General features: G+C 39.2%; 1 protein-coding gene and 1 long non-coding RNA gene across 8 annotated transcripts in view; one reads left to right on the forward strand and one right to left on the reverse strand.

Annotated features, from left to right (window-relative positions):
* The window catches only part of wnk1b (WNK lysine deficient protein kinase 1b), a 163,568-nt gene that overhangs the window by 130,395 nt on the left and 9,944 nt on the right, over nucleotides 1-23,229 (reverse strand). For all 6 annotated transcript variants that reach the window (XM_063058052.1, XM_063058053.1, XM_063058057.1 and 3 more), the window contains exon 2: nucleotides 8,376-8,548. In XM_063058052.1, the coding sequence (XP_062914122.1) occupies nucleotides 8,376-8,548 (173 nt within the window). The remainder of the gene's footprint in view (nucleotides 1-8,375; nucleotides 8,549-23,229) is intronic.
* Nucleotides 1-23,229, forward strand: part of LOC134351636 (uncharacterized) — a 161,432-nt gene that overhangs the window by 14,997 nt on the left and 123,206 nt on the right. The gene's annotated exons all lie outside the window — the stretch shown is intronic.

Below are 23,229 nucleotides of genomic sequence, written 5' to 3' on the forward strand. Positions count from 1 at the left end.
CTTCAACAAACGTTTCTGGTAACTGTTGATCAGTCCTGCACAATCGGCTTGGAGGAATTTTAGGCCGTTCCTCCTTACAAAATTGCTTCAACTCTGGGATGTTAGTGGGCTTCCTTGCATGCACTGCTTGCTTCAGGTCCTTCCACAACATGTCTATAGGAATATGGTCAGGACATTGACCATTCCAAAACTTGAATTTTCTTCTTTTAAAAATCATTCTGTTGTTGATTTACTCTTGTCTTTTGGATCAATGTCTTGTTGCATTATCCAACTTCTATTAAGCTTCGGGTGACAGACTGCTACACTGACATTCCCTGTAAAATGTTTTGGTACAATCTTGAATTTTTGTTCCTTCAACAATTGCAAGCTGTCCAGGCCCTGAGGCAGCAAAGCATCCCCAAACGATGATGCTCTGTCCACTATGTTCACAGTTGGGATGAGGTTTTGGTGTTCATATGCAGTGCCCTTTTACCTCCAAACATAGCAATGTGCATTTCTGCCAAAACGTTCAACTTCTGTCTCATCTGTCCACAGAACATTCTCCTAGAAGCGATGTAGAACAATCAGGTGGTCTTTTGCAAACTTGAAACATGCAGCAATGTTTTTTTTGGAAAACAGTAGTTTCCTCCATGACTTTCTCATTTGTGTTTCTTCCATGGTGTCCTTCCACAAACAACATTCTTGTTCAGTGTTTTACTTATAGTGGACACATGAACAGAGACCTTAGCAAGTTCTAGAGATTTCTGCAGGTCTTTTGCTGTTACCCTTGGGTTCTTTTTCATCTCCTTCAGCATTGCACCTTGTGCTCTTAGTGTGATCTTTGCAAGATGCCCGCTCCTAGGGAGAGTAGTAACAGTAATGGGTTTCCTCCATTTGTTGAGAATTTCTCTTACTGGGGACTGGTGAACACTCAGGTCTTTAGAAATGCTTTCATAGCCTTTTCCAACTTAATGCATCTCTACAATACTTCTTCTAAGGTTCTCTGAAAGTTGTTTTGATCAAGGCATGGTGTACATCAACAGATCTTTCTTGAGAAGAGCAGGCTCTGTCATTAACCTAACTTTGTGCCTTTTTTATAGGGCAGGGCACCTCTACAACCCACACCTCCAATCTCATCTCATCAATTGGAGCACCTGACCCCAAATAGCTTTTGTAGAAGGCATTACCCCAAAGGTTCACATACATTTTCCAACAAATACATGTAGTATTGGATCATTTTTCTCAATCAATAAACGAACAAATATTATGTTTTGTGTTATCTATTTAATTGGGTTCTCTATCTAGTTTTAGGACTTGCTTGAAGATCTGATCACATTTCGAGTCATATTTATGCAAAAATAGAGGAAGTCCTACAGGGTTCACGAACTTTCTAGCAACACTGTAACTGGAGTCTACGTACTGCCCCCTCATATGTTTTCAGTGCCCAAAATTTGGTCATGTAGCAGCTGTGTGTAGTGGTAAAAAAAAAGTGCTGGGGTAGATGTGGTGAACAGGATTATTGTAATAGTGGAGAAGACATTAGGTCAAATTGTAGCAAAATTGTGGAGGGGAACATGGCTCTGCTTATGCTAATGTGCTGTATATAAGAAAGCTGTAGAAGTGCAGCACAATCGGATAGAAATGTGCTCATCATATGCAAGAGCTCTTCAGAAAGAACAGGAAACTATATCAATGGGACCTATTAATATCCAGAATACAGACAGATCAAAGTCAGTCTGTAAAGAGTACAACTTAAAACAAAGGATTAATTGATTGTTGATTAACTCAAATGTGTTACTTTCATGGGAGATGTGGTAAATTGTACAGTACAAACTAAAAGTAGATAGAAAATAGTGTTATATTAAAAGGTGCAGAAAAACATCAAGCTAACAGACCTAATGCTATAAGTTATTAATAATGCTTTACAAGGAGGGGTAAATAATATTCATACTTCAAAGCAGGGTACTTAATATTTGCTAATCTTACAGTGGAATGCTAAGTTTATTAGCTAATGGTCAAGAATTTAAAAAATTTATTGAAGATCTACCAAATAAACCCAGTGTTAAAATAGGTAAGGAAACGTAGTTGAAATCTTGTCTGAGTTTTAAGATACAAGGTTTTGTTGATATAAGACGCAATCAGAAAACATGTAATGGTGTGGCTACCTTTGATAAAAATGGGATACCACAGAGTTTAGAAATTCGAGCTGTTTATGAGTCAATTGCAGTTGAAATTTGGGTAAAGAATAGAAAAGTACAAGTAATCCTTGTGAAAGGTTAACACCTGATATATTAGAAAGTGAGGGCAGAAATGGAAAAAATTATAAGGTGTGGGGAATTTAATACTCATAGCAGAACGTGAGGTTCTAGTGACAAACATCAATGGGACAGTGGTGGAAGACTTTCTGGAGAAGTGTTTAGTGTGTTTGAATGATGCTCAGTAGGTGGCAGTAATGCACCTTACGTTGGTCTGCCAACCACCATAAACATTACTAGAAGAACAAAGCAGCTATGTTGGAGCAGTTTTTGTTAAATATCAATGTTAAGTGTGGGAAACTGAAGCTCTCGCTCAGAAGTTTCAGCTGGTAGAGATGAAGTAAGTGGTCCAAGTGTGGGGAGTGAGAGCAACTATTATAAAAAAGGCTTCAGTGAGAAGGCAGTTAAGAACAAGCAAGGTTTTATTTCTCTTTCGAATATTTTTATTAATTTATATATATAAGAATACAGAGTACAGGGGGGGGAAAGTCAATACATTAAATTAAATCGCATATAAAGACTCCTTACCCTATATTCATACAAGTCAATTAGTTCGTAACATTGAAAAATAATAATTTTATTCTGTATAAAAAATCTAACCCACTACCAAGACCGAAGCTGATTAGTAGGAAAAAAAGGAAAAAGGATTGTTAGTCATCATCTGTGCTTTAACAGCAAATCAAAGGTTTTGAAAATAATTCAGAAGAGGTCCCCACAATGTTTGAAAGTCTTGATTAGATTCAAAGATTGAACATCGAATCTTCTCTAAATTTAAACACGACATCACATCACACAACCATTGGGCGTGAATAGGAGGGGCCACATCTTTCCATTTAACCAAAAGCGTCCTTCTGGCCATAAGAGACATAAAAGCCAAAATGTGCAAATCAGATGGCTCCAAACTAACATACATCTAAGTTGCTGGTGAACGCAGCAGGCCAAGCAGCATCTATAGGAAGAGGTGCAGTCGACGTTTCAGGCCGAGACCCTTCATCAGGAAGGGTCTCTTCCTATAGATGCTGCTTGGCCTGCTGCGTTCACCAGCAACTTTGATGTATGTTGCTTCAATTTCCAGCATCTGCAGAATTCCTGTTGTTTGGCTCCAAAATAATAACCTTTCCTCCCACAATACCAAATAAAGCAGTTGAAGGATTAGGCTTGAAATTTACTTTAAAAAGTATCGAAAAGGTTTGAAATACTTCTTCCAATATTTTCCAAGACTCGGACATGTCCAAAACATATGAATGAGTGAAGCTTCTCCATTATTACATTTATCACAATACGGAGATATACCTAAATAAAAACAAGTCAGCTTATCCATAGTCATATGGGCCCTATGGACCATTTTAAATTGAAGGAGAGAGTGACGGGCACATAACGATGAAGTGTTGACTAATTTAAAAATTTGATTCCAAGTTTCCTCATTGAAATTGAAGTCTGTAAATCTTGCTCTCAAAGATTTTTAATTTTATCTAAAGGAACACTTCTCATTTCCAACAGCATATTATAAATATTAGATATAGATCCATTATAAAAAGGTTTCAGATTAAAGATTACATCTAGTAGATTCTTATCAGGACTTTTAGGAAATGTACTTATTTGAGACCGTAAAAAATCTCTTTTGTAGATATCGAAAATATGCATTTTGGGTAAACTATATTTAGTTGACAATTGTTCAAATAAAAACAGACTCCCCTCTACTAACAAGTCCTGAAAGCATTTAATACCTAATCTATCCCATTCTTTAAAAGCCGCATCAATCATAGAGGGTTTAAAAAAATAATTAGAAAAAATGGGACTCGAAAGAGAAAATCTCAATAAGCCAAAATATTTTCGGAATTGTATCCAAATCCTCATAGTGTGTTTAACTACCAGATTATCAGTTAATTTACTCAAAGACAAAGGAAGTGAGGATCCAAGAAGGGAAATAATAGAGAATTTGTTAACAGAATTAGCTTCTAAAAAAAAACCCACATCAGGCAATCCTCACGATTTATATAATATAACCAACATGTAAGATTTCTTACATTAACTGCCCAATAATAAATTCTAAAGTTTGGTAAGGCTAATCCTCCATTCTTTTTATCTTTCTGAAGATGAATTTTATTTAATCTAGAATGCTTATTCTTCCATATACAAGATATAATAGTCAAGAGAATCAAAAAAGGATTTAGGAATGAAAACCAACAATGCCTGAAAAAGATATATAAATTTAGGTAATATATTCATTTTGACAGTTAATTCGACCAATTAACGGTAACAAAAGAGGCAACCAATTTGATAGTATTCTTTTTACATGATTCAATAGAGTAAGAAGATTTTCTTTAAATGGACACTTGTAATTTTTAGTGATTGTTACACCTAAACAAGTAAATTGGTTTCTTACAATTTTAAAAGGAAAGTTAGAATTTATTGGTATCAAATTGTTCAAAGGGAAAAATTCACTTTTATGTAGGTTTAATTTACAACCTGAAAACTGGTTAAAACAGGAGAGTAAAGAAAGCATATGGGGTAATGAAGTCTCAACATTAGAAATAAATAGCAGTAAATCATCAGCATACAACGAGACTTTATGAATAGTGTCTCTCCTTAAAATACCGGTGATATTATTAGATTCTCAAAGAACAATGGCTAAAGGTTCTAAGGCCAGGAGGTTTTATTTTGTTGATCTTTAGTCCTTGATCCAGGTGTAGGCAAGATGGTAGTGCAGAGGAATGCTCCTCCTCCCAGATATGGGAAGATAGGGAACCTCATGGTCTCCCTGAAGATTACATCTGTGGGATCTGTGGGAGGTAAAGCCCCTAGCCGACTGGGGAAGGAACTAGGTATGGAAGTAAATGTACTCAGGATCATCCAAGAAGCTCTGGAAGCTGAGGATTTCATAAATGAGACTTTTACTAAAGGTGGTCACACTATACAAGTTTCATATAGATGGGTGACCATCAGGCAAAGCAAGGCAAGTATGCAGTCAGTGAAGCGCTTCCTTGTGGCCATTCCTCTCGGCGGCAAGTATACCCCTTCAGATTCTGGCGGGGGGGGGAGAAAGAGAAAGAGAGAGGGTGGGAGGAGGGAGAAGGGCACAACATCTGTTAGGGCACAACAGCAGCAGCCAGATAAGTAGCACTGTGGTTGGCCATGATGCTCAGCAGAGAGGCGTACAGTCAGGCAGAGCAATAGAGATAGCAGACTCAACATTTAGCACGAGAAGAAATTCTGTCCAACAAAAGATGGCCACAGGAGAGATACCAAGATGGTGCACTACCTCCCAGGTGCCAGGGTCAATTACAACTGAGCAGAAGCAGAAAATACAAAGGAGATTGATGAATAGGTCGTTGTAAACATTGGTACAAACAACATAGGCAGAACAAGGGACAAGGTCCTGCAGAATGAGTACAAAGGAGTTAGGTAAGAAAGTCAGGCCAGATGAGTACCCTTTTCTGGCTGATGATTACCGGCTGAAGAGTCAGTACAAGGAGCAGGGAGGGATCTCCACTAAGGTAGAGGCAACACGTGGGACAAGATGCAGTTGAACCAGAGGGGAAACGAATATCCAAGCACAGAAATTTGGGAAATTTGCTTTTGCCACCAGGGAGGGTTTTAACTAGATTGGTGAGGGTGAGAGGGACCAGGGTGTGGGCATGGGCCTGGGACTCGAGCAAGAAGTCAGAGGTATGAGAAACAACTGAAGTGTATAAGCCTGGTGCTCAGGATAGCCAGGTTACAGTAAAAAGGACAGTTGGTAGCACTGCTTTAAATTGCATCAATTTAACGCATGAAGCTTAACAGGTAAAGTGGATGAATTGAGTGGGTGGATTACCTCTTGGTACTGAGATACTGTGGCCATAACAGAAACATGGCTGAGAGAAGGGCAGGATTTACAGCACAATGTTCCAGGATATCAATGCTTTAGGTATGACGGAGGAAGAGATAGGAGTGGAGGCATTGCCTTTTTAATAAGGGAGGACATCACAACAGTGCTTAGAAATATTCTTCTAACAAAAACATTTGAGTAGAACTTAGAAATTAGAAAGGGATTGCCACCTAGGTAGGGCTATGCTTATAAACATACACCCCCCACCACCAGCACCTATAGTCAGCAGGAACTTGAGGGCCAGATGTATCAAAAAATTTCACACAATTCTATTAGCTTTTAAACAGTCATGGAAAAATATAGAACAGGTGCACACATTGAAAGTACTAAACTGCAGCAGCTGGCAACTTTGAAGGCATTAGGCAGAATCTAGTCAGGGTTGAATGGGTGTCCCTATTTAAAGGCAAAGAAACAGTTGGCAAGTAGGTATTTAAAGGACATTAAGGGTCCTGGTGCAGCATGTTCCTGTTAGCTTGAAGAGCAGACATACCAAGTTCAGTGAACCCTAACTGATCAGAAATAGAGGCTCTTGTCAGGTAAAAGGTGAAAGCGTCTATCACTTTTAGGCAGATGGGTTCAAATAAATCCCTCAACAAATATAAAGTTTAAGAGCGTGCTTAAGAGGGAAATCAAGTGGGCTGAAGGTATGAGATGGATCTGTCAGGCAGAGTTAACAATAATCCCAAGAGGTTCTTCAATTATATTAAAACTGTCACTACAGAGAGACTTAATACATCGGGGCCACCTAACTGTGGAACCGCAGGAGGCGGCTGAGATTGTCGATGTCTATATCTCCTCTGAGAATCATAGATGACAAAGAAATGAAGAAATGAGGCCTTGGATCATACACATATATTACAAAGGATGTAAATCAGCATGAATTTGATTTTTTTTATATTAAGAGTGACAAAAACAGTATATTTGATGTGGTCTGCATAGATTTTTAGCAAGTCCTTCAGTGAAGTCCTATATAGCAGGCTGATTGGTGAAAATTAACCTGCAAGTTCCAAAGGCAAGAAGCAAACTTAATTTTTACACAATGGCTCAGTTGGAGAAAGCAAAGGAAAACATTCATAGAAGTTTAGGATATATATAGCAGGATTTAATAGAACTCCATTATCAAGTCTCTTGGTTTTTGTGATGCGGCTCAATTAAACAGTGACAATAATGCAAATGTTTGCCAATGATACCAAAACTGCTAAGTGTCCTCAGTGCAGAAACAAATAGCAGCTGCAAGAATGTATCAATAGATTGGTTAGGTGCATAAAAAGTGGAAAATGAGACACAACAGTCAAGACAGAGTGGCAAGATTTTAAATGTTTATTGTGGCATTTCAAATGCACATGTAATCAGGCCACCAGCAAAAATCAGCATCTATCCATCCCATGGTTATTAAAAAACAATTTCAATGTTTAACAACATCAATTTTATATTAGCCTTTGAAAACAGATATAGAGTACACACAGGTAGTTTTGTTATAACATGATAGTTACATTCCAAAGAAAAAATGTTATAGAAACTTGTATTATAGCATAAAAATGTTGCAGTTCACTTCACAGCACACACTTCAACAGGGTTTACTAGATCATAAATGCACAAATGTAGCCAGTATAATAATGCAAATAGTGTTCCCTAAACCATCAATTGCATTATAACTAATTTGTATTATGGAAATATATTAGAGCAGAACTAACAGTATATTTAAAAGTAAACAGCAAAGAAATGTGCGATGGATCAGTCAATACTCAAAACTTATAGGGTCAGAGGTATACAGCACAAAAATCGGCACTTCAGCCCTCCATATCATGTCAACCAAGTTGTCAACCTGAGCTGATCTCATTTTGTACATACCTTTCCATACTTTTCCTCTCCATATACCAATCTAAATACCTTAATTCTTGTAACTATATCTGCCTCTACAGCTTCCCATGACAGATTGTTCAATATACCCACCATTCACTGTCCAGAAAAGCTCCTCCTTCAGGTCTCTTTAAATCTGTCTCCACTCTTCTTGAATCTATGCTGTCTAGTTTTTTACTTCCCTAACCTGGCAAAAAGACTGACCATTCAGTATCTGTGCCCTTCATGATTTTATGCATCCTTATAAAGGTCCACATTCCCATCAATTATCCTTCCTGACCGTCTTAAGTAAAGCTGTGCATTATCAGCTTAAATGTTCTGCACAAGTTATGCATAAAGGCAATTAAATATGTGAGAAACCAAAAAGGCAACAAATGATAATTCAGTTTAAAATATTTAACTGCACTTACGTTTTCAGAGTTCCTGACGTCATCAATTCTGTCACCAGCACTATACATTTCTTTCCTTTCAACGTTGATTCCCAAGAATCATAAAATCTAACTATATTCGGATGCTGCAAGGCCTTTAACATTTCAGCTTCTTCTTTAAACCTTTGCCTTTCTGATTTTGACAACTTTCGGTCCTGTTAATAGCAAAAAAACATGGTAAGGTAGTTTCAAGAGCACATTAGTAAACTTGCATGCAGGTATGTATACTTGCTATTATGTTTCTTGTTCTTGACAGGAGGCAACAAGATCAATGCTGGAAAAACTATTGGTAATCACCAAACTCCCCAAACAAAACATGTAGATGGAGTTCCATTGCCTTTCCATCTGTAACTTAAAGTAAAAATGTGCTTTAATTATCAGTTCTCAGTCTACAAAGATGCATTTAGGGCTAGCTTCATCTTATTTGCAATGAAATTGACCTCTCTGAAGCTCACTAAATTAACAGAAAGATAAAGGATTAAAGACATCTGCTCTTTGAAAACTATAATCCAGACAGAATGCAAAAAAAACATCCCAAATTGAAGAGTCTTTGTTCAATCTGCAATCCACATACAAACTGAAGGGCTTAAATTACTCTCTTCTCAGAACAAGAAATATAATACAGCAAGATTCTTTTGCTAGCCTTAATTGACACAAAGCCAAGCAAACAGCTCATGAACTTGCCTAAAAATTACATACACTTTACTCAAGGTATTAAAGAAATTAAGAAAAAAGCATTGCTCAAAAACGTTAAATCAAATAGATTCTAGGTTTTAGATGACTGATTATCTATTGAATCAAGGGCAAGATAAAATTTAAGTTTTGGAAACTGCAGTCATGCAAATACAGGCCTTCCGATATCCATGCTCAAATTTAGAGTAGATCATCAGAATAAAAGTCTGCAATCTCTTGATTGAAGCAAGATGCCTTTGGAATGATCTGCAGTACAAATTGCTTTCAATTAATCACTTCCAATATTTGTTCAGCTGGACCAGACAAGCAAGGAGTACTCTTCCAAGACCCAGTGAAGAAACAGTTCACTGTGTGTGGTTTACTATTCCCCACTATGAATGCCCTCAACATTTCAGGTCAACACCTCTTTCCATAACTATTGCCTTGCCATAAGACCCAATTCTGGAGCATTTTATAAGTATCAGGCAAAACTATACATTTTGATTATTTCTTTGACATTGTTTTCCCCTCATGCAATCGCAAACAAATCTATTTTGCCCAACTTTCACTCTTCTGGCCTGAAATGCTAAATGTTTCTTCCCTCAACGATGTTGCCTTAATCTGTTTTTGTTACAACTTTAAAATTCTAGTTTAGAATTTTCATTAAGCCTTGACTGGATTCTCAGGTTGCTTGTATCAAAAAGTTCCAAAAATGTAAAATGAAAGGCAATCTTTGAAAAATTATTACACCATTTCTGATACACATTTTCCTATTTAAAAAATGCTTTCCAGAAGTCATTCCAATGCACTGGACCTTTAGAATTTATGTTCTAATCAACATTACGAAAACAACATATTCATTGCCATTTCGGAGTTTCATGTATAAACTAGCTGCCCAATGTGACTACTCTTCAAAAGGCGGAATTTCAACCTCATATCCTAGGCATGGTTGATTTTTTTTTAAAGATTTCAGCAGCAGGTAACTGGAGAGAAGTTTCCCTCGTTAAATGAGATTCTAATTTTTTTTCCCAATGTCAATCCAAAATTTAAATAGTTCTGTACTCAGCCACTTAATTCAAGTATTTGTGCAAGTCTGGATTACTTCAGAGTACAATATACATATGTAAGTACCATGGTACCATGGCACCATGCATGGAAGAAATTTGCCAGCTCACTCAATAAGCAAAAAATGCCAGTTACATTGCACAGCTCCAGTCACTAATTTTATCCTTCATCAATATAACAGCATGCACTAAATACCATGGAGTCACTGGATATGAGCAAATACACTAACCAAGTTCACCAGAAAATAAAGTCTTCCTCCCAAATACAGATCTGCTTTTAGTGATATGGTTGTGTTAATTGCCAGTAACCTCTTGGTTTTAACACTTTAAATATCACAACTGTAGAGCAGTTATACTTCAAACTTTAATTCTTTGTTTTCTCTCCCTCAAAACTCAATCTTATTTCCTTCCTTACAAAAGTTCTGATGTTGAATTTCTCCACCAAGTCATTCTCTATTCTCAGTCTTCTTTAGCAAGTCTTCAACCCATAATGAATGTAATACACAAGATTATTCTCAGTAGCAAAGAGTCTGAATAAACAAGATACCCTGTCAAGTGTGCTGTTAATCCAAAATCAGACATAAAATCCTGAGATCACAACCCCAACTTTAAATTCCTTCAGAATGTTAAAACAACACAAAACCAGTGTTTCCCAGTCTTTTTGCACAAAAGCCATCTGATAATATTTGATAAAATATATCCAAAATCTCTACACTCCCCCTCCCCCCACCACCCAAAAGAAGGATGATGACATCACATTACTCTTTTAAGGAGCTGGGGACAGCAGCAGCCAACATCTGGGGCAGCTATTACACAAAATATCATCTTTATTTAATTTTGCTTTAATGGATTTTGAATTAAAACTACCGTATATTATTAAAACCTCACAGATCCCTTGCATTCTCTGGTACTACTCAACAGGGAGAGGGGTGAATTACATAGCAAAGGATGGGATGTGGCAGCAATAATTATTAATTTTAATTATTAATGGCCAGTGTGCTTAATATCAGCATCAGTTTTACTTTATTGGCTATAATCCATTACATCTAACATTTTCCTGTCTGCAGCCAAGATAATCCTCCACACATTTTAGATTACATTAGATTATGAGAACACTCAGTCCTCTTTTTATTGTCATTTAGAAATGCATACATGCATTAAGAAATGATACAATGTTTCTCCGGAGTGATATCACAGAAAACAGGACAAACCAAAGACTTAACACTGACAGAACCACATAATTATAACATATAGTTACAGCAGGGCAAAGCAATACCATAATTTGATGAAGAACAAACCATGGGCACGGTAAATAGAGTCTCAAAAGTCCCCCAGTCGATTGACTCCCAAGTCCCCGATAGCAGGCGGCAAAAGGGAGAAACTCCCTGCCATAAACCTCCAGGCACCGTCAACTTGCCGATGCCTTAGAAGCAGCCAACCACAGCCGACACTGAGTCCATCCGTCCAAAAACTTCGAGCTTCCAACAAGCCTCTCCAATACAGCCTCCTGAGCCCTTCGACCTTGCCCCGGCTGCTGAAACACACAAAGCCAAGGATTTCGGGCCCTTCTGCTCCGGAGATTCCAGTTACCACACAGTAGCAGTGGCAGCGAAGCGGGCATTTCAGAAGTTTTCCAGATGTTCCTCCGTACTCTCATGTCTGTCTCCATCAAATCAGAATTGTGCATGGTCCCCTACTTGACAGATAATAGACATAACCACCAAAGTGGCCGCGCACGCTGCCATCGCGCCGCCATCTTCTCCTCCTCATCTTTTACTGCATATATGACTTAACAACCATCTTTCTAATTCTTATTTCCAAAGCAGAACTTCAAGCAATTTGGAAACTTAACTATTAAAACATCAATTGTAAGTTACAGGAACTAAACAAGTCGAGCAACAACTACAAGAGTACTTTGTCACTCCACTGATGCTGCCTGACTCAAGTTCTTCCAACAGGCTTTCACACACCAGATTCCAGCATATTGCAAGTTAATCTTTTTAAATATCAGAATGACAATATTTTTGAATAGCTGAAAATAAACTTGATGCATTTCAATTTTACATGGTCCAAAAGAAAACGTTGCCATAATTATTTTAAATTTTGGATCTCCCCCTCCTCCTCCCCACTTTCAAATCTTTTACTAGCTCTTCTTTCAGTTAGTCCTGACGAAGGGTCTCGGCCTGAAATGTCAACTGTACCTCTTCTTATAGATGCTGCCTGGCCTACTGCTTCACCAGAAACTTTGATGTGTGTTGCTTAAAATTCATTGTCCTGATTCCTCTGTGGGCTCATCCCAGTTCCATAATCTCTATGTATTCCATATCCCTAATTTCTTCATACTAGGTTCTGGCAGATTCAGAAAAACAATTTTCTTTTTCACAAGGATACTGGGAAGTGAAGCAAGAAGCCACACGCATACCTCGGGCAAACCAGATTTTTGCTCTTCAACTGCTAACTACTGACAGCAGTGTCAGATAAGTACGCGCGCACATTATATATAAAATCTCTAGTTGAAATAAGCGTATCAGGATCATTCACTGAAGAATATATCCTTTCATTAATTCAAGAACCATTTGCAGCCAGAGGAAATGACAAGACCTGAACATGCAGAAATGTTTCCAGGACTACTTAGTTTATAAAGTTCACCAAATTGCATTTCATTTGCAACTCCTCAGAGTTAAACTGGTAAGTGCTAGGCAATGATCACCTCTGATGTTCAAACTGAATAATCTAATGTTCAATAGTATTACCCTAATTTAAATCCCCAAATTGCAACATTCTGGGGGTAGTTGATTCAACTGGATAGCCACTTAACTATGGCACTCAAACTGGGTGTCCTTCAGCATGCAACCCAACAATAACAACCCAAATTTTTTTCCATCATTTACAAGATAGGAAATTACAGAATGCACCCCACTTGCTTGCATAAGTGCAATTCCAACTACACTGAAAACAATCCACCATCATCCATGACAAACCAGCTTGCTTAATTAGGCCCCAACCCATGATATTAAAAATTCATGTCCTCAATGACTAACAAAACCTTTGCTGCAAAAATGTGCAGACTACAAAATGCACCAGTTGCTTGTCCAAGTAACTCCAACAGCACTTTGATAACTGCTACCATTATGGAAGTTAAGGCAGCAGGCAAATACGACACTATCAACTTCAATTTCTCACCAAGTCACACACCATTGACTTGGAAACATTGCCATTCCTTCTTTACTGTATTTAAATCCACAAATCTCTTCTGATCAGCATAATAGGAGCAATTTATTATAAGAGTGGAAGAATTCAAGGTCAGACGTCTCACCCTGCAAAAACTCATTTCAGGGAGGTAGCACCCCCGACCCCACAACCCCATATCCCTCTCTCCCTCCCCCCACCCCCCGTCGGCCTCCAAGGGTGTATGTAATACTTTGTTTAGTGATTTTGTCTAATCTGTAAACCAAGTTGGGTATATGCAGAAAAAGTGACATTAAAATATGTACAGATATTATATTATCATGTTTATTCTATTACAACTTTAAGCAAGTCGACAGGGAGTTTGGCCTCATCACGTAGGACATCAACAGTGTAGCTCCTTAGCAGCGAGCCAGCTAGTTTAAATAACATTAGCTATGCTAATGAACGAATGATCTTTCTTCATCTGCACAACTCTAATTGCATTATTTTACTTGCACAAAAACTATTTCCAAATTATTTTATTCAAGCTGCCTGGAAGTTTTACTAGTACACTAGCAAACACAGCCAGTTCTTTTAAACTGTATATCAATTTCTTTGGGCATCCCTGAATAAAAATATACCAACTACTTAAGAATATTGCACAAATATCACTTTATAAAATTAGTATCCAAGTCATTTGGAAATACATTGGTATAGAAAAAAAAAGAGCCCAACTAGTTTTAATTCACTCGAAATACAAACTTAAGTCCCTTCTAAACTAATTAAGTACTATTTTCATCTTCAATACCTAGCCTAAACAGTTATCCATAGCATTTTAAGAATCTTTTTCCAAATATTGACCAGTTTTAACTTGAACTCTCAAACAACTCACAATGATTCCATAAACATTTGTTACAGTCAGTTGGTTGGAATAGTTGAACCTCCATCTTTCTTCAAAACTTAATTTGACCATAGATACATATCTCATGTCTCTTCAGTAAATTGCCCCAAAATGTTTTTTTTTGTTTACCTTGGATCAAAACAGGCTTTTACAATGTCCAAAAAAAACAAACTGTTGGAATCCATTCCTGGTGCAGTTTTGATCCAAAAGATCAACCATTTCTGTCTCCACAGATACTGCCTGACCTACTGAGTTCCTCCAGAGGCTTTACGCTCTAGATTTAACAATCTACTACGTCTATGACGCATTCTATTGGGTCATTTTGGATTCAGTATCACTTGCTCACAGTTAGGCCTTTGTGCACCAATGATCAATGACTTATTTTTGCTGTGCAATACAGTATCAACAAAAATCTTCAAAATCACAACCATCTTTCTAATCTTCCAAATGGCAAACTGAAAAGACAGTTAAGCTATTGTTCATAAGTAATGGTAAACAATACTGATAATACATTACATTTATCAAAATGCATTATAAACACTGACAGGATGCTCAATTCAAACTTTCTGGAGTCAATTTTCTGTCTCCTTTTCTTATCTTTCCAGATTTAGTTTGCCTTTCTTAACTGGGCCAGCTAGATTCCAAATGTTTTCTAAGTATTTCATAAGGTTGATTATCTCACAAAGGTTTCTGATCAACTCCTATTGTCTCAACTTTTTCCCTAAGCAAGGTTATTTGTCCAGTTGCTTTGTCTGCATGCAATTTTGACAGAATAAACTGGTAACTTCGTTCCAAAAAAATGTTGTGAATTGAAATTCCATTTATCATTGTCTAAAATTTAAGCAGCATTTCTCTTTAGGCCAATTGGTGAAAGAACTAAATTTGAAAATTATATCCAGCCAAAGCCCAAAATATTCCAGCTTAATAGTTAACAGTTCACTGTTCATTGGTTTTCAATTGGATTTCATACAATATATTGTAACATACCATTAAAAACTGTTGAGATTATTTTCCTAGTAGCTTCACATCATAACAAAACTCAGAAGTTCAAAATACAAACCAAACTCCCTACAGTTTAGCTCTTAATCTTTAAACAAAAAGGCTTTCTATTTTCTTTCAAATTTTCAAAGACATTAATTATCTGTCAAATGCTTGTCGGGTCTTCATGAAAAATCATCTGACGTCGGCAACCCAGGTTTATAGAAACATGTTGAAACACAGGATTAAGGATACTTAGAACAGAAAACACAGAACAATACAGCACAGAAACATGCCCTTCGACCCACAACGTTGTGCTGAACCAATTAAATTAGTAATCAAATGGTTAACTACACTAATCTCATCTGCCTACACAATGTCCATTATACCTCCATTTTCCTCACATTTATGTGCATATATAAACCTCTTAAAAGTCCCTAATATATCTGCCTCTACCACAACCCTAGGCAATGCATTTCAGGCCTCCGCCTCTGTGTAAAAAAAAAAATTGCCCATTATATCTCCTTTAATATTACACCATCTTACCTTATATGCATGCCCTCTGGTATTAGACATTTCAACCCTGGAAAATAAAGATATTGCCTGTCTATCTATACACTCAATCTTATAAACCTCTATCAGATCTCCCCTCAGCCTCTGCCACTCCACAGAAAATAATCCAAGTATGTCCAACCTCTCATTATAGCAACTTGCCCTCTAACCCAGGCCACATCCTGGTAAAACTCTTCTGCACCCTCTCCAAAGCCTCGTCGTCATTTCCATTATCAGGTGACCAGAACCGTATGCAATATTCAGATGTAGCCTAACTAGATTTATACAGTTGCAACATAACTTGCTGACTTTTGAACTCGATGCCTCGACCAATACAGGCAAGCATGTCATATGCCTTCTTAACCACCCTATCAACCTGTGTAGTCTCTTTCAAGGAGCTATAAATTTGGACCTCAAGATCCCACTGCTCCTCAACATTGTTAAAGGTCTTACCCTTAACAGTTTACTGTCTCTTTACATTTGACCTACCATGGTGCAACACTTCACATTTGGCCAGGTTAAACTCAATCTGCCACTTCTTTGCCCATTTATGCAAATGATCTGTATCTCACTATATTCGATGCCAGTCATCTACGCTATCCACAGCACCACCAGTCTTCATATCATCTCCAAACTTACTAATCCACCTACATGTCCATCCATGTCATTTATATTCATCACAAACAGCAGAGATCCTAGCACAGATCCCTGTGGAAGACCACTAACCCAGAACTCCAACTAAAATAAGTCCCTTCAACACCATCCTCTGTCTTCAATGGGTAAGCCAGTTCTGAATCCAAATAGCCAATTGACCATTGATCCCATGCATATTAATACATTCAGCACTGATCTCCCTATCCGCCACATCCTTCTCCTTGGTAAATACTGATGCAAAGTCCTCATTTAGGACTTCATCCACATCCTTTACATCCAAGCAAGTGTTCCCCCCTTTACCCTCAAATGGTTTCACCCTCTCCCTGGTTATTCTCTTGCTCTTGATGTATAGAATAATATGGGATTCACTTTAATCCTAATAGACAATGACTTTTCATCGGCTCGCCTGTCTTTCCTAGTTCTTTTCTTGAGTTCTCTTCTGGCTCCTTTCTAATCCTCAAAGGTTCTGTTTGATTCTAGCATCCTAAGCTTGACTTTGCCATCCTTGTCCTTCCTTCCTGACTGGCCTACAGATGTCTCCCGCTTTTCGAACGTTCGCTTTACGAAATCTCACTGTTACAAAAGACCTACATTAGTTACCTGTTTTCGCTAACAGGTGTTTTCACTGTTATAAATAAAGGCAGCGCGCAGAAAAAGCAGCGCGCACCCCGAGCCGCTCCTCCCCCGGATTCGAATCGGCATTCTAGCTGGCATTGCTTAAACACTTGCCTGTGAGCATCCGTTAGCAAGATGAGTTCTAAGGTATCGGAAAAGCTTAAAAGAGCCCGTAAGGGTGTTACACTTAGTGTAAAACTGGACATAATTAAGCGTTTCAATCGTGGTGAATGAAGTAAGGACAAAGTGAGTGTGGCTTGTGGAAGTTGACAAAGATGATGTTGAAGAGGTTTTGGCATCCCGTGACCAAGAACTGATGAAGAGCTGATGCAATTGGAAGAGAAAGGGATAACAATCGAAAACGAATGCAGTAGCAAACGGACCGAAAGTGAAGTCGTCCAGGAACTGAACGTGAAGTAACTGCGTGAGGTTTTCGCTGCAAGGATAAAGCACGACTTTAATTTTGAAAGGGTACATCGGTTTAGGGCATATTTGCACGATGGCTTGAGTGCTTACAAAGAACTGTATGATCTAAAAATGCGCGAGGCTAAGCAGTCAAGCAAGTCTTCCACATCAGCTACAGCAGACGACGAACCTTGACCTTCGACATCGAGGCAGGCAGACATAGAAGAAGATGACCTGCCTGCCCTGATCGATGATGAGATGACACCCCAGTGTCCCACCACCTCAACCCCCAGGCCACGGACAGATACCGATCCGCAAAGAATGCAGCGGTAGCTGGGCAGCACCCAGCACATCTTTAAGGAAAAAAAGTCGAAATAAACAAGCTAATTAATTAGGTGCCGCCTGGCATGTAAATATCAGCCCAGATCAGAGGCGATTGCCAATATCATTCCTGCTTTTACTACATGTTACTGTTATTTTAGGTTTTATGTGTTATTTGGTATGATTTGGTAGGTTATTTTTGGGTCTGCGAACACTCACAAATTTTTCCCATATAAATTACTGGTAATTGCTTACAACAGGAATTCTGCAGATGCTGGAAATTCAAGCAACACACATAAAAGTTGCTGGTGAACACAGCAGGCCCGGCAGCATCTCTAGGAAAAGGTGCAGTCGACGTTTCGCCGAGACCCTTCCTGACGAAGGGTGTCGGCGAAACGTCGACTGCACCTCTTCCTAGAGATGCTGCCTGGCCTGCTGCGTTCACCAGCAACTTTAATGGTAATTGCTTCTTCACTTTTGCCCAAAAATAGCTGTTCCCAATTAACTCTCCCTAGTTACTGCCTAATGCTCTCGCAATTTGCCCTGCTCCAGTTTAATACTCCCCCGCAAGGTTCATACTTACCCTTATCTTAAAACTTAAGGAGTTCCCTACTCCTCACCCACTGAAAGCTCAGTCACCTGGCCACGCTCATTACATACACCAGATCCAGTATAGTCCTTCCTCTTGGACAATTTACATACTAATTTAAGAAACCCTCCTGAATACACCTAACAAATTGTGGCCCATCTAATCCACTTACACTAAGGTCCCAGTTTAAATTCAGGAAGTTGAAGTCCCCTATGACAACAACCCTATTGTTTTAACACCTTTCCTTAATCTGCCTGTTTATCTATTCCTCACTACCCAAATGGCTTGGGGGGGGGGGGGGGGAGGTTCTGTAGTACAATCCCATCAGTGATTGCACCATTCCTATTTTTGATTTGTAACCATATAGACTCAATGAATGAGCCCTCCATTATGTCCGAATGCAGCTGTGATATTGTCCCTGATTAGTAGTGCAACTCTTCCCCCAACTCCCCCCCCCCCACCCTTACCCCCTTCTCTCCATCTTTTCAAAACATCGAAACTCTGGGACCTTTCTGTCCCTCTCTCAAGTCTCTGTAATGACAACATGATAATTCCATTTATTGATTCACACTCTAAAATTCATCACCTTTATCCATCTTGTGACTGACAACAAGTCACAGCCAACATAAAAGCCAAAGAAAGGGTATATAATAGACCAAAAAATAGTGGGAAGTTTTTAAAACCTACAGAAGGCAACTTAAAAAAAAAGTCATTAAGTTAAAAATGGAATACGAAGGTAAGCTAACCAATAATATCAAAAAGGATACCAAAGTTTCTTCAGCTATACAAAGAGTAAAAGAGAGGCAAGATATTGGACTGCTGGAAATAATGCTGGAGAGGTAGTAATGGAGGCAAGGAAATGGCAGACAAACTGATTAAGTATTTTTCAACAGTCTTCACCTGAAGACACTAGCAGTATGCCGGAAGTTCGAGAATTACAGGGGTCAGAAGTGCGTTAAGTTGCAATTCCTAGAGAGAAGGTTCTTAGGAAACTGAAAGGTCTGAAGGTAGGCAAGTGACCTGGACCATATGGTCTACACCCAAGTTCTGAAAGAGGTGGCCGAGGAGATTGTGGAGGCATCAGTAAGGATCATACAAGAATCACTAGATTCTGGCATGGTTCCAGAAGAATGGAAAGTTGCAAATGTCACTCCACTCTTCAAAAAATAGGCAGAAGAATAGGCCAGTTAGTTTACCTTAGTGGTTGGGAAGATGTTGGAGTCAATTGTTAAGGATGTGGTTTCGTGGTACTCAGAGGCACGTGATAAAATAGGCCGTAGTCAGCATGAATTCCTCAAGTGAAAATCTTGCTTGACAAATCTATTGGAATTCTTTGAAGAAATAACAAGCAGGATAGACAAAGGAGAATCAATTGATGTTGTGTACTTGGGTTTTCAGAAGGCCTTGACAAGGTACCACACAAGGCTGCTTAACAAGCTATGAGCCCATGGTATTACAGAAAGATTCCAGCATGGATAAAGCAGTGGCTGTTTGGCAGGAGGCAAAGAGAGGAAATAAAGGGAGCCTCTTCTGGTTGGCTGCCGGTGACTAGTGGTCTTTTACAGGGGTCTGTGTTGGGACTGCTTCTTTTTATGTCAATGATTTGGATGATGGATTTGATGGGTTTTGTGGCCAAGTTTGCAGATGAAATAAAGTGAAGGGGCAGTTTGTTCTGAGGAGTAGAGAGGCTACAGAAGGACTTGGATTAGGAGAATGGGCAAAGTAGCAGCAGATGGTATACAATGTCGTGAAGTGTATAGTCATGCATTTTGGTAGAATAAAAGTGCAGACCATTTGCTAAATCAAGAGAAGCTTCAAAAATTTGAGGTGTAAAGGGACTGAAGGCTGATTTATACTTGTGCGTACTAGCTTACACTGTAGCCTACACAAGTGGGCTACGCCATTGTGAGCATTTATACTTGTGCGTTGGTGTGTCTGCATCGCTCTGCAATTCACCACCAAAACGCTAGTTGGTGGTGGGGTTTCTATGCCACTGTTTTGAGTTTCTTCGTGTTGGAACTCAACACCGAGAAACTCAAACTTCAAACATTGGCAACTGAAACTGAAGGAGGGTGAATTTTCTGTGCTTGTCCGGCCACTGAGAGACATGGACGAGGAAATGCATTTCAAATATTTTTGGATGTCGGCAGGTAGATTTGACGATTTGGTTCATCGTCTCCAACCATTTATTTCGCATCAGTGTACGTACAGTATACTCAGAGACAGGGAAACACCATTCAAGTTTTAGCTTCAGGTGGAAGTCAACAGGCTGTAGCAGCTAGCTACAAACTGGCATCAAGCACAGGGTCCTCCATAATTTCGGAGGTCTGTAAAGTTTTATGGAAAGCACTGCAGCCAGAGTTCCTTCCCTGCCCTTCAGTCGTCCAATGGCAAGCTATTGCAGCAGAGGAGGAAATGCGATGCTACTAAGCGGACCAATCACAGTTGTTGCGATTGTGTCGCCTCTATCTGGGCCGACATTTACGTGCCGGGCGGCACCTAATTAATTAGCTTGTTTATTTCGGCTGCTTTCTTAAAAATGTGTTGGGTGCGTCCCGGCTACCGCTGTACCACTGCATGCTTCACGGATCGGTATCGGTCGGCGGCCCAGAGGGTGGGGACCACACCACCACCCTAACCTCCAGCGACTCAGCCTAACACACCACCAGTGTGCTCGGCACTGTCTTCCCAATTCCAGTAAGTGATACTACACTGTACATACATTATTTCTACTTTACATAGGCTGTGTATTTTTATGTGTTATTTGGTATGATTTGGCAGCTTCATAACTTAAAGGTTACTGGAGAGAGTGTTTCTGCCGAGAGCACTTGCGTGAGATTTTCGCTACGGAGAACAGTTCAGGCAATGATTGTTGTAAAGTATTTCTACTTTACATAGGGTGTGTATTTATCATATCATTTCTGCTTTTACTATATGTTACTGCTATTTTAGGTTTTATGTGTTATTTGGCATGGTTTGGTAGGTTTTTTTGGGTCTGCGAACGCTCAAATTTTTCCCATATAAATAAATAGTAATTGCTTCTTCACTTTACGACATTGCAGCTTACGAACTGTTTCATAGGAACGCTCTACCTTCGGATGGTGGGGGAACCTGTAATCCCAATGGTGGGAGTCTCAAATTGCCTCTGACATCCAAGTCCAGCTCCTGGCCTTCATATGTGGCTTAACTGCTAAGCCCATCAGAACTGGTTGCTACTGACAGGAGAGGGGGCAAAGGTGGGTTGCTGGTGCCTTAAAACCAGTTACTTCGGGCATATGTGGCTCATCAACTGTGGTTGGCAGCTCATCGAGGAGGACACTCTAATCGCAAAGCTTCACTGCCTTGCGGCTACCCCCACTTAAGGAAGGTTTCAGAGTAAATCCAGAGGAAAAATCTGGAGCTGGAGTCCCTAAGGCAGTCCTACATTGAGTTCAACCTTGACTGGCAATTCCTGCAACAGCACTGGTGCCAACTCTATCAGTCTTTGCCATTCTTTTGGATTCCTCAGCTGTGTAGAGAGGGGGAGCCTGCTACATGGACAATGGCTGGGTCTCCATATCATACTGGCCTGGCTTGCATATCATGTAGAAAGCTAGTACACAGCACCCATGATCAAACCCCGCCAACAGAGGGTCTCAACCAATTCATGGGTTTTCATGTATGACAATTAAATTTGAAGGTTATTGCCAATTTGAGCACATACTTCCAGTGGTCTGCCACCTACTGAAATAGGTGGATCCAGGTGAGCAGGGGAATGACAGGCAGATCAGGTGGATGGAGATAGAAGCAGAGACTGGAAAGTAATTAGTGGAGACAATTCATTAGTTCGTAGAATGAGTATAATGTAGAATAATTATAATAAGTAATTAGTTTGTAGAATGCCTACGGGATGGCTTTTTAGAGTAGCTTGTCCATAAGCCCACCAGGGGATCGGCTGTTTTGGATTGGGTGCTGTGTAATGAACCTGAGGCGATTAGGAAACTGGAGGTAATGGAACCCCTTGGAAGTAGTGATCATAATATGATTGAGTTCACTTTCAAATTTGAAAAGGAGAAGCTGGTATCAGGTGTGTCGATATTTCAATGGAACAAAGGAAATTACAGTGGTATGAAGAGGAACTGGTCCAAGTCAATTGGAAAAGTAAGCTAGATGGAGGGACAGTAGAGCAGAATTGGATGAAATTCCTACAAGAAATAAGGAAAGTGCAGGAAAAATATATTCCAAGAAAAAAGAAAATCATGAATGGAAAACTGGCACAAATGTGGCTAACGAGAGAGGTTAAGGCTAAAATTAAAGCAAAAGAAATGGCGTACAAGGAAGCAAAAATTAGTGGGAAAACTGAGGACTGGACGACTTTTAAAAACTTACAGAAGGAAACTAAGAAAGTCATTTGGAAAGAAAAGGTGAATTATGAAAGGAAGTTGGCAATTAACATTAAAAGGATACCAAGAGTTTTTTTAAATATATGAAGAGTAAATGAGTGACACAGGTAGATATAGGACCGATTGAAAATGATGCTGGAGAAATTATAATGGGTAACAAAGAGATGGCAGAGGAACTAAATGAGTATTTTGCATCAGTCTTCACAGTGGAAGACATTAGCAACATACCTGATAGCCAGAGGTCTCAGGGAATAGAATTGGGTACAGTCAAGATTACTAGAGAGGAAGTGCTTGGGAAGCTAAATGGACTAAGAATAGATAAGTCTCCCGGACTGGATGAGGTGCACCCACGGGTTCTGAAAGAGGTGGCTTTGGAGATTGTGGAGGCACTGGAAATGATCTTCCAAATATCAATAGACTCTGGCATGGTTCCGGAGGACTGGAAGGTCGCAAATGTAGTTCCGCTATTTAAGAAAGGAGGGAGGCAGCAAAAAGAAAATTACAGACCTATTAGTCTGATATCAGTAGTTGGAAA

Source organism: Mobula hypostoma, chromosome 9 (assembly GCF_963921235.1).
Source record: "Mobula hypostoma chromosome 9, sMobHyp1.1, whole genome shotgun sequence".
Classification (NCBI taxonomy): Eukaryota; Metazoa; Chordata; class Chondrichthyes; order Myliobatiformes; family Myliobatidae; genus Mobula; species Mobula hypostoma.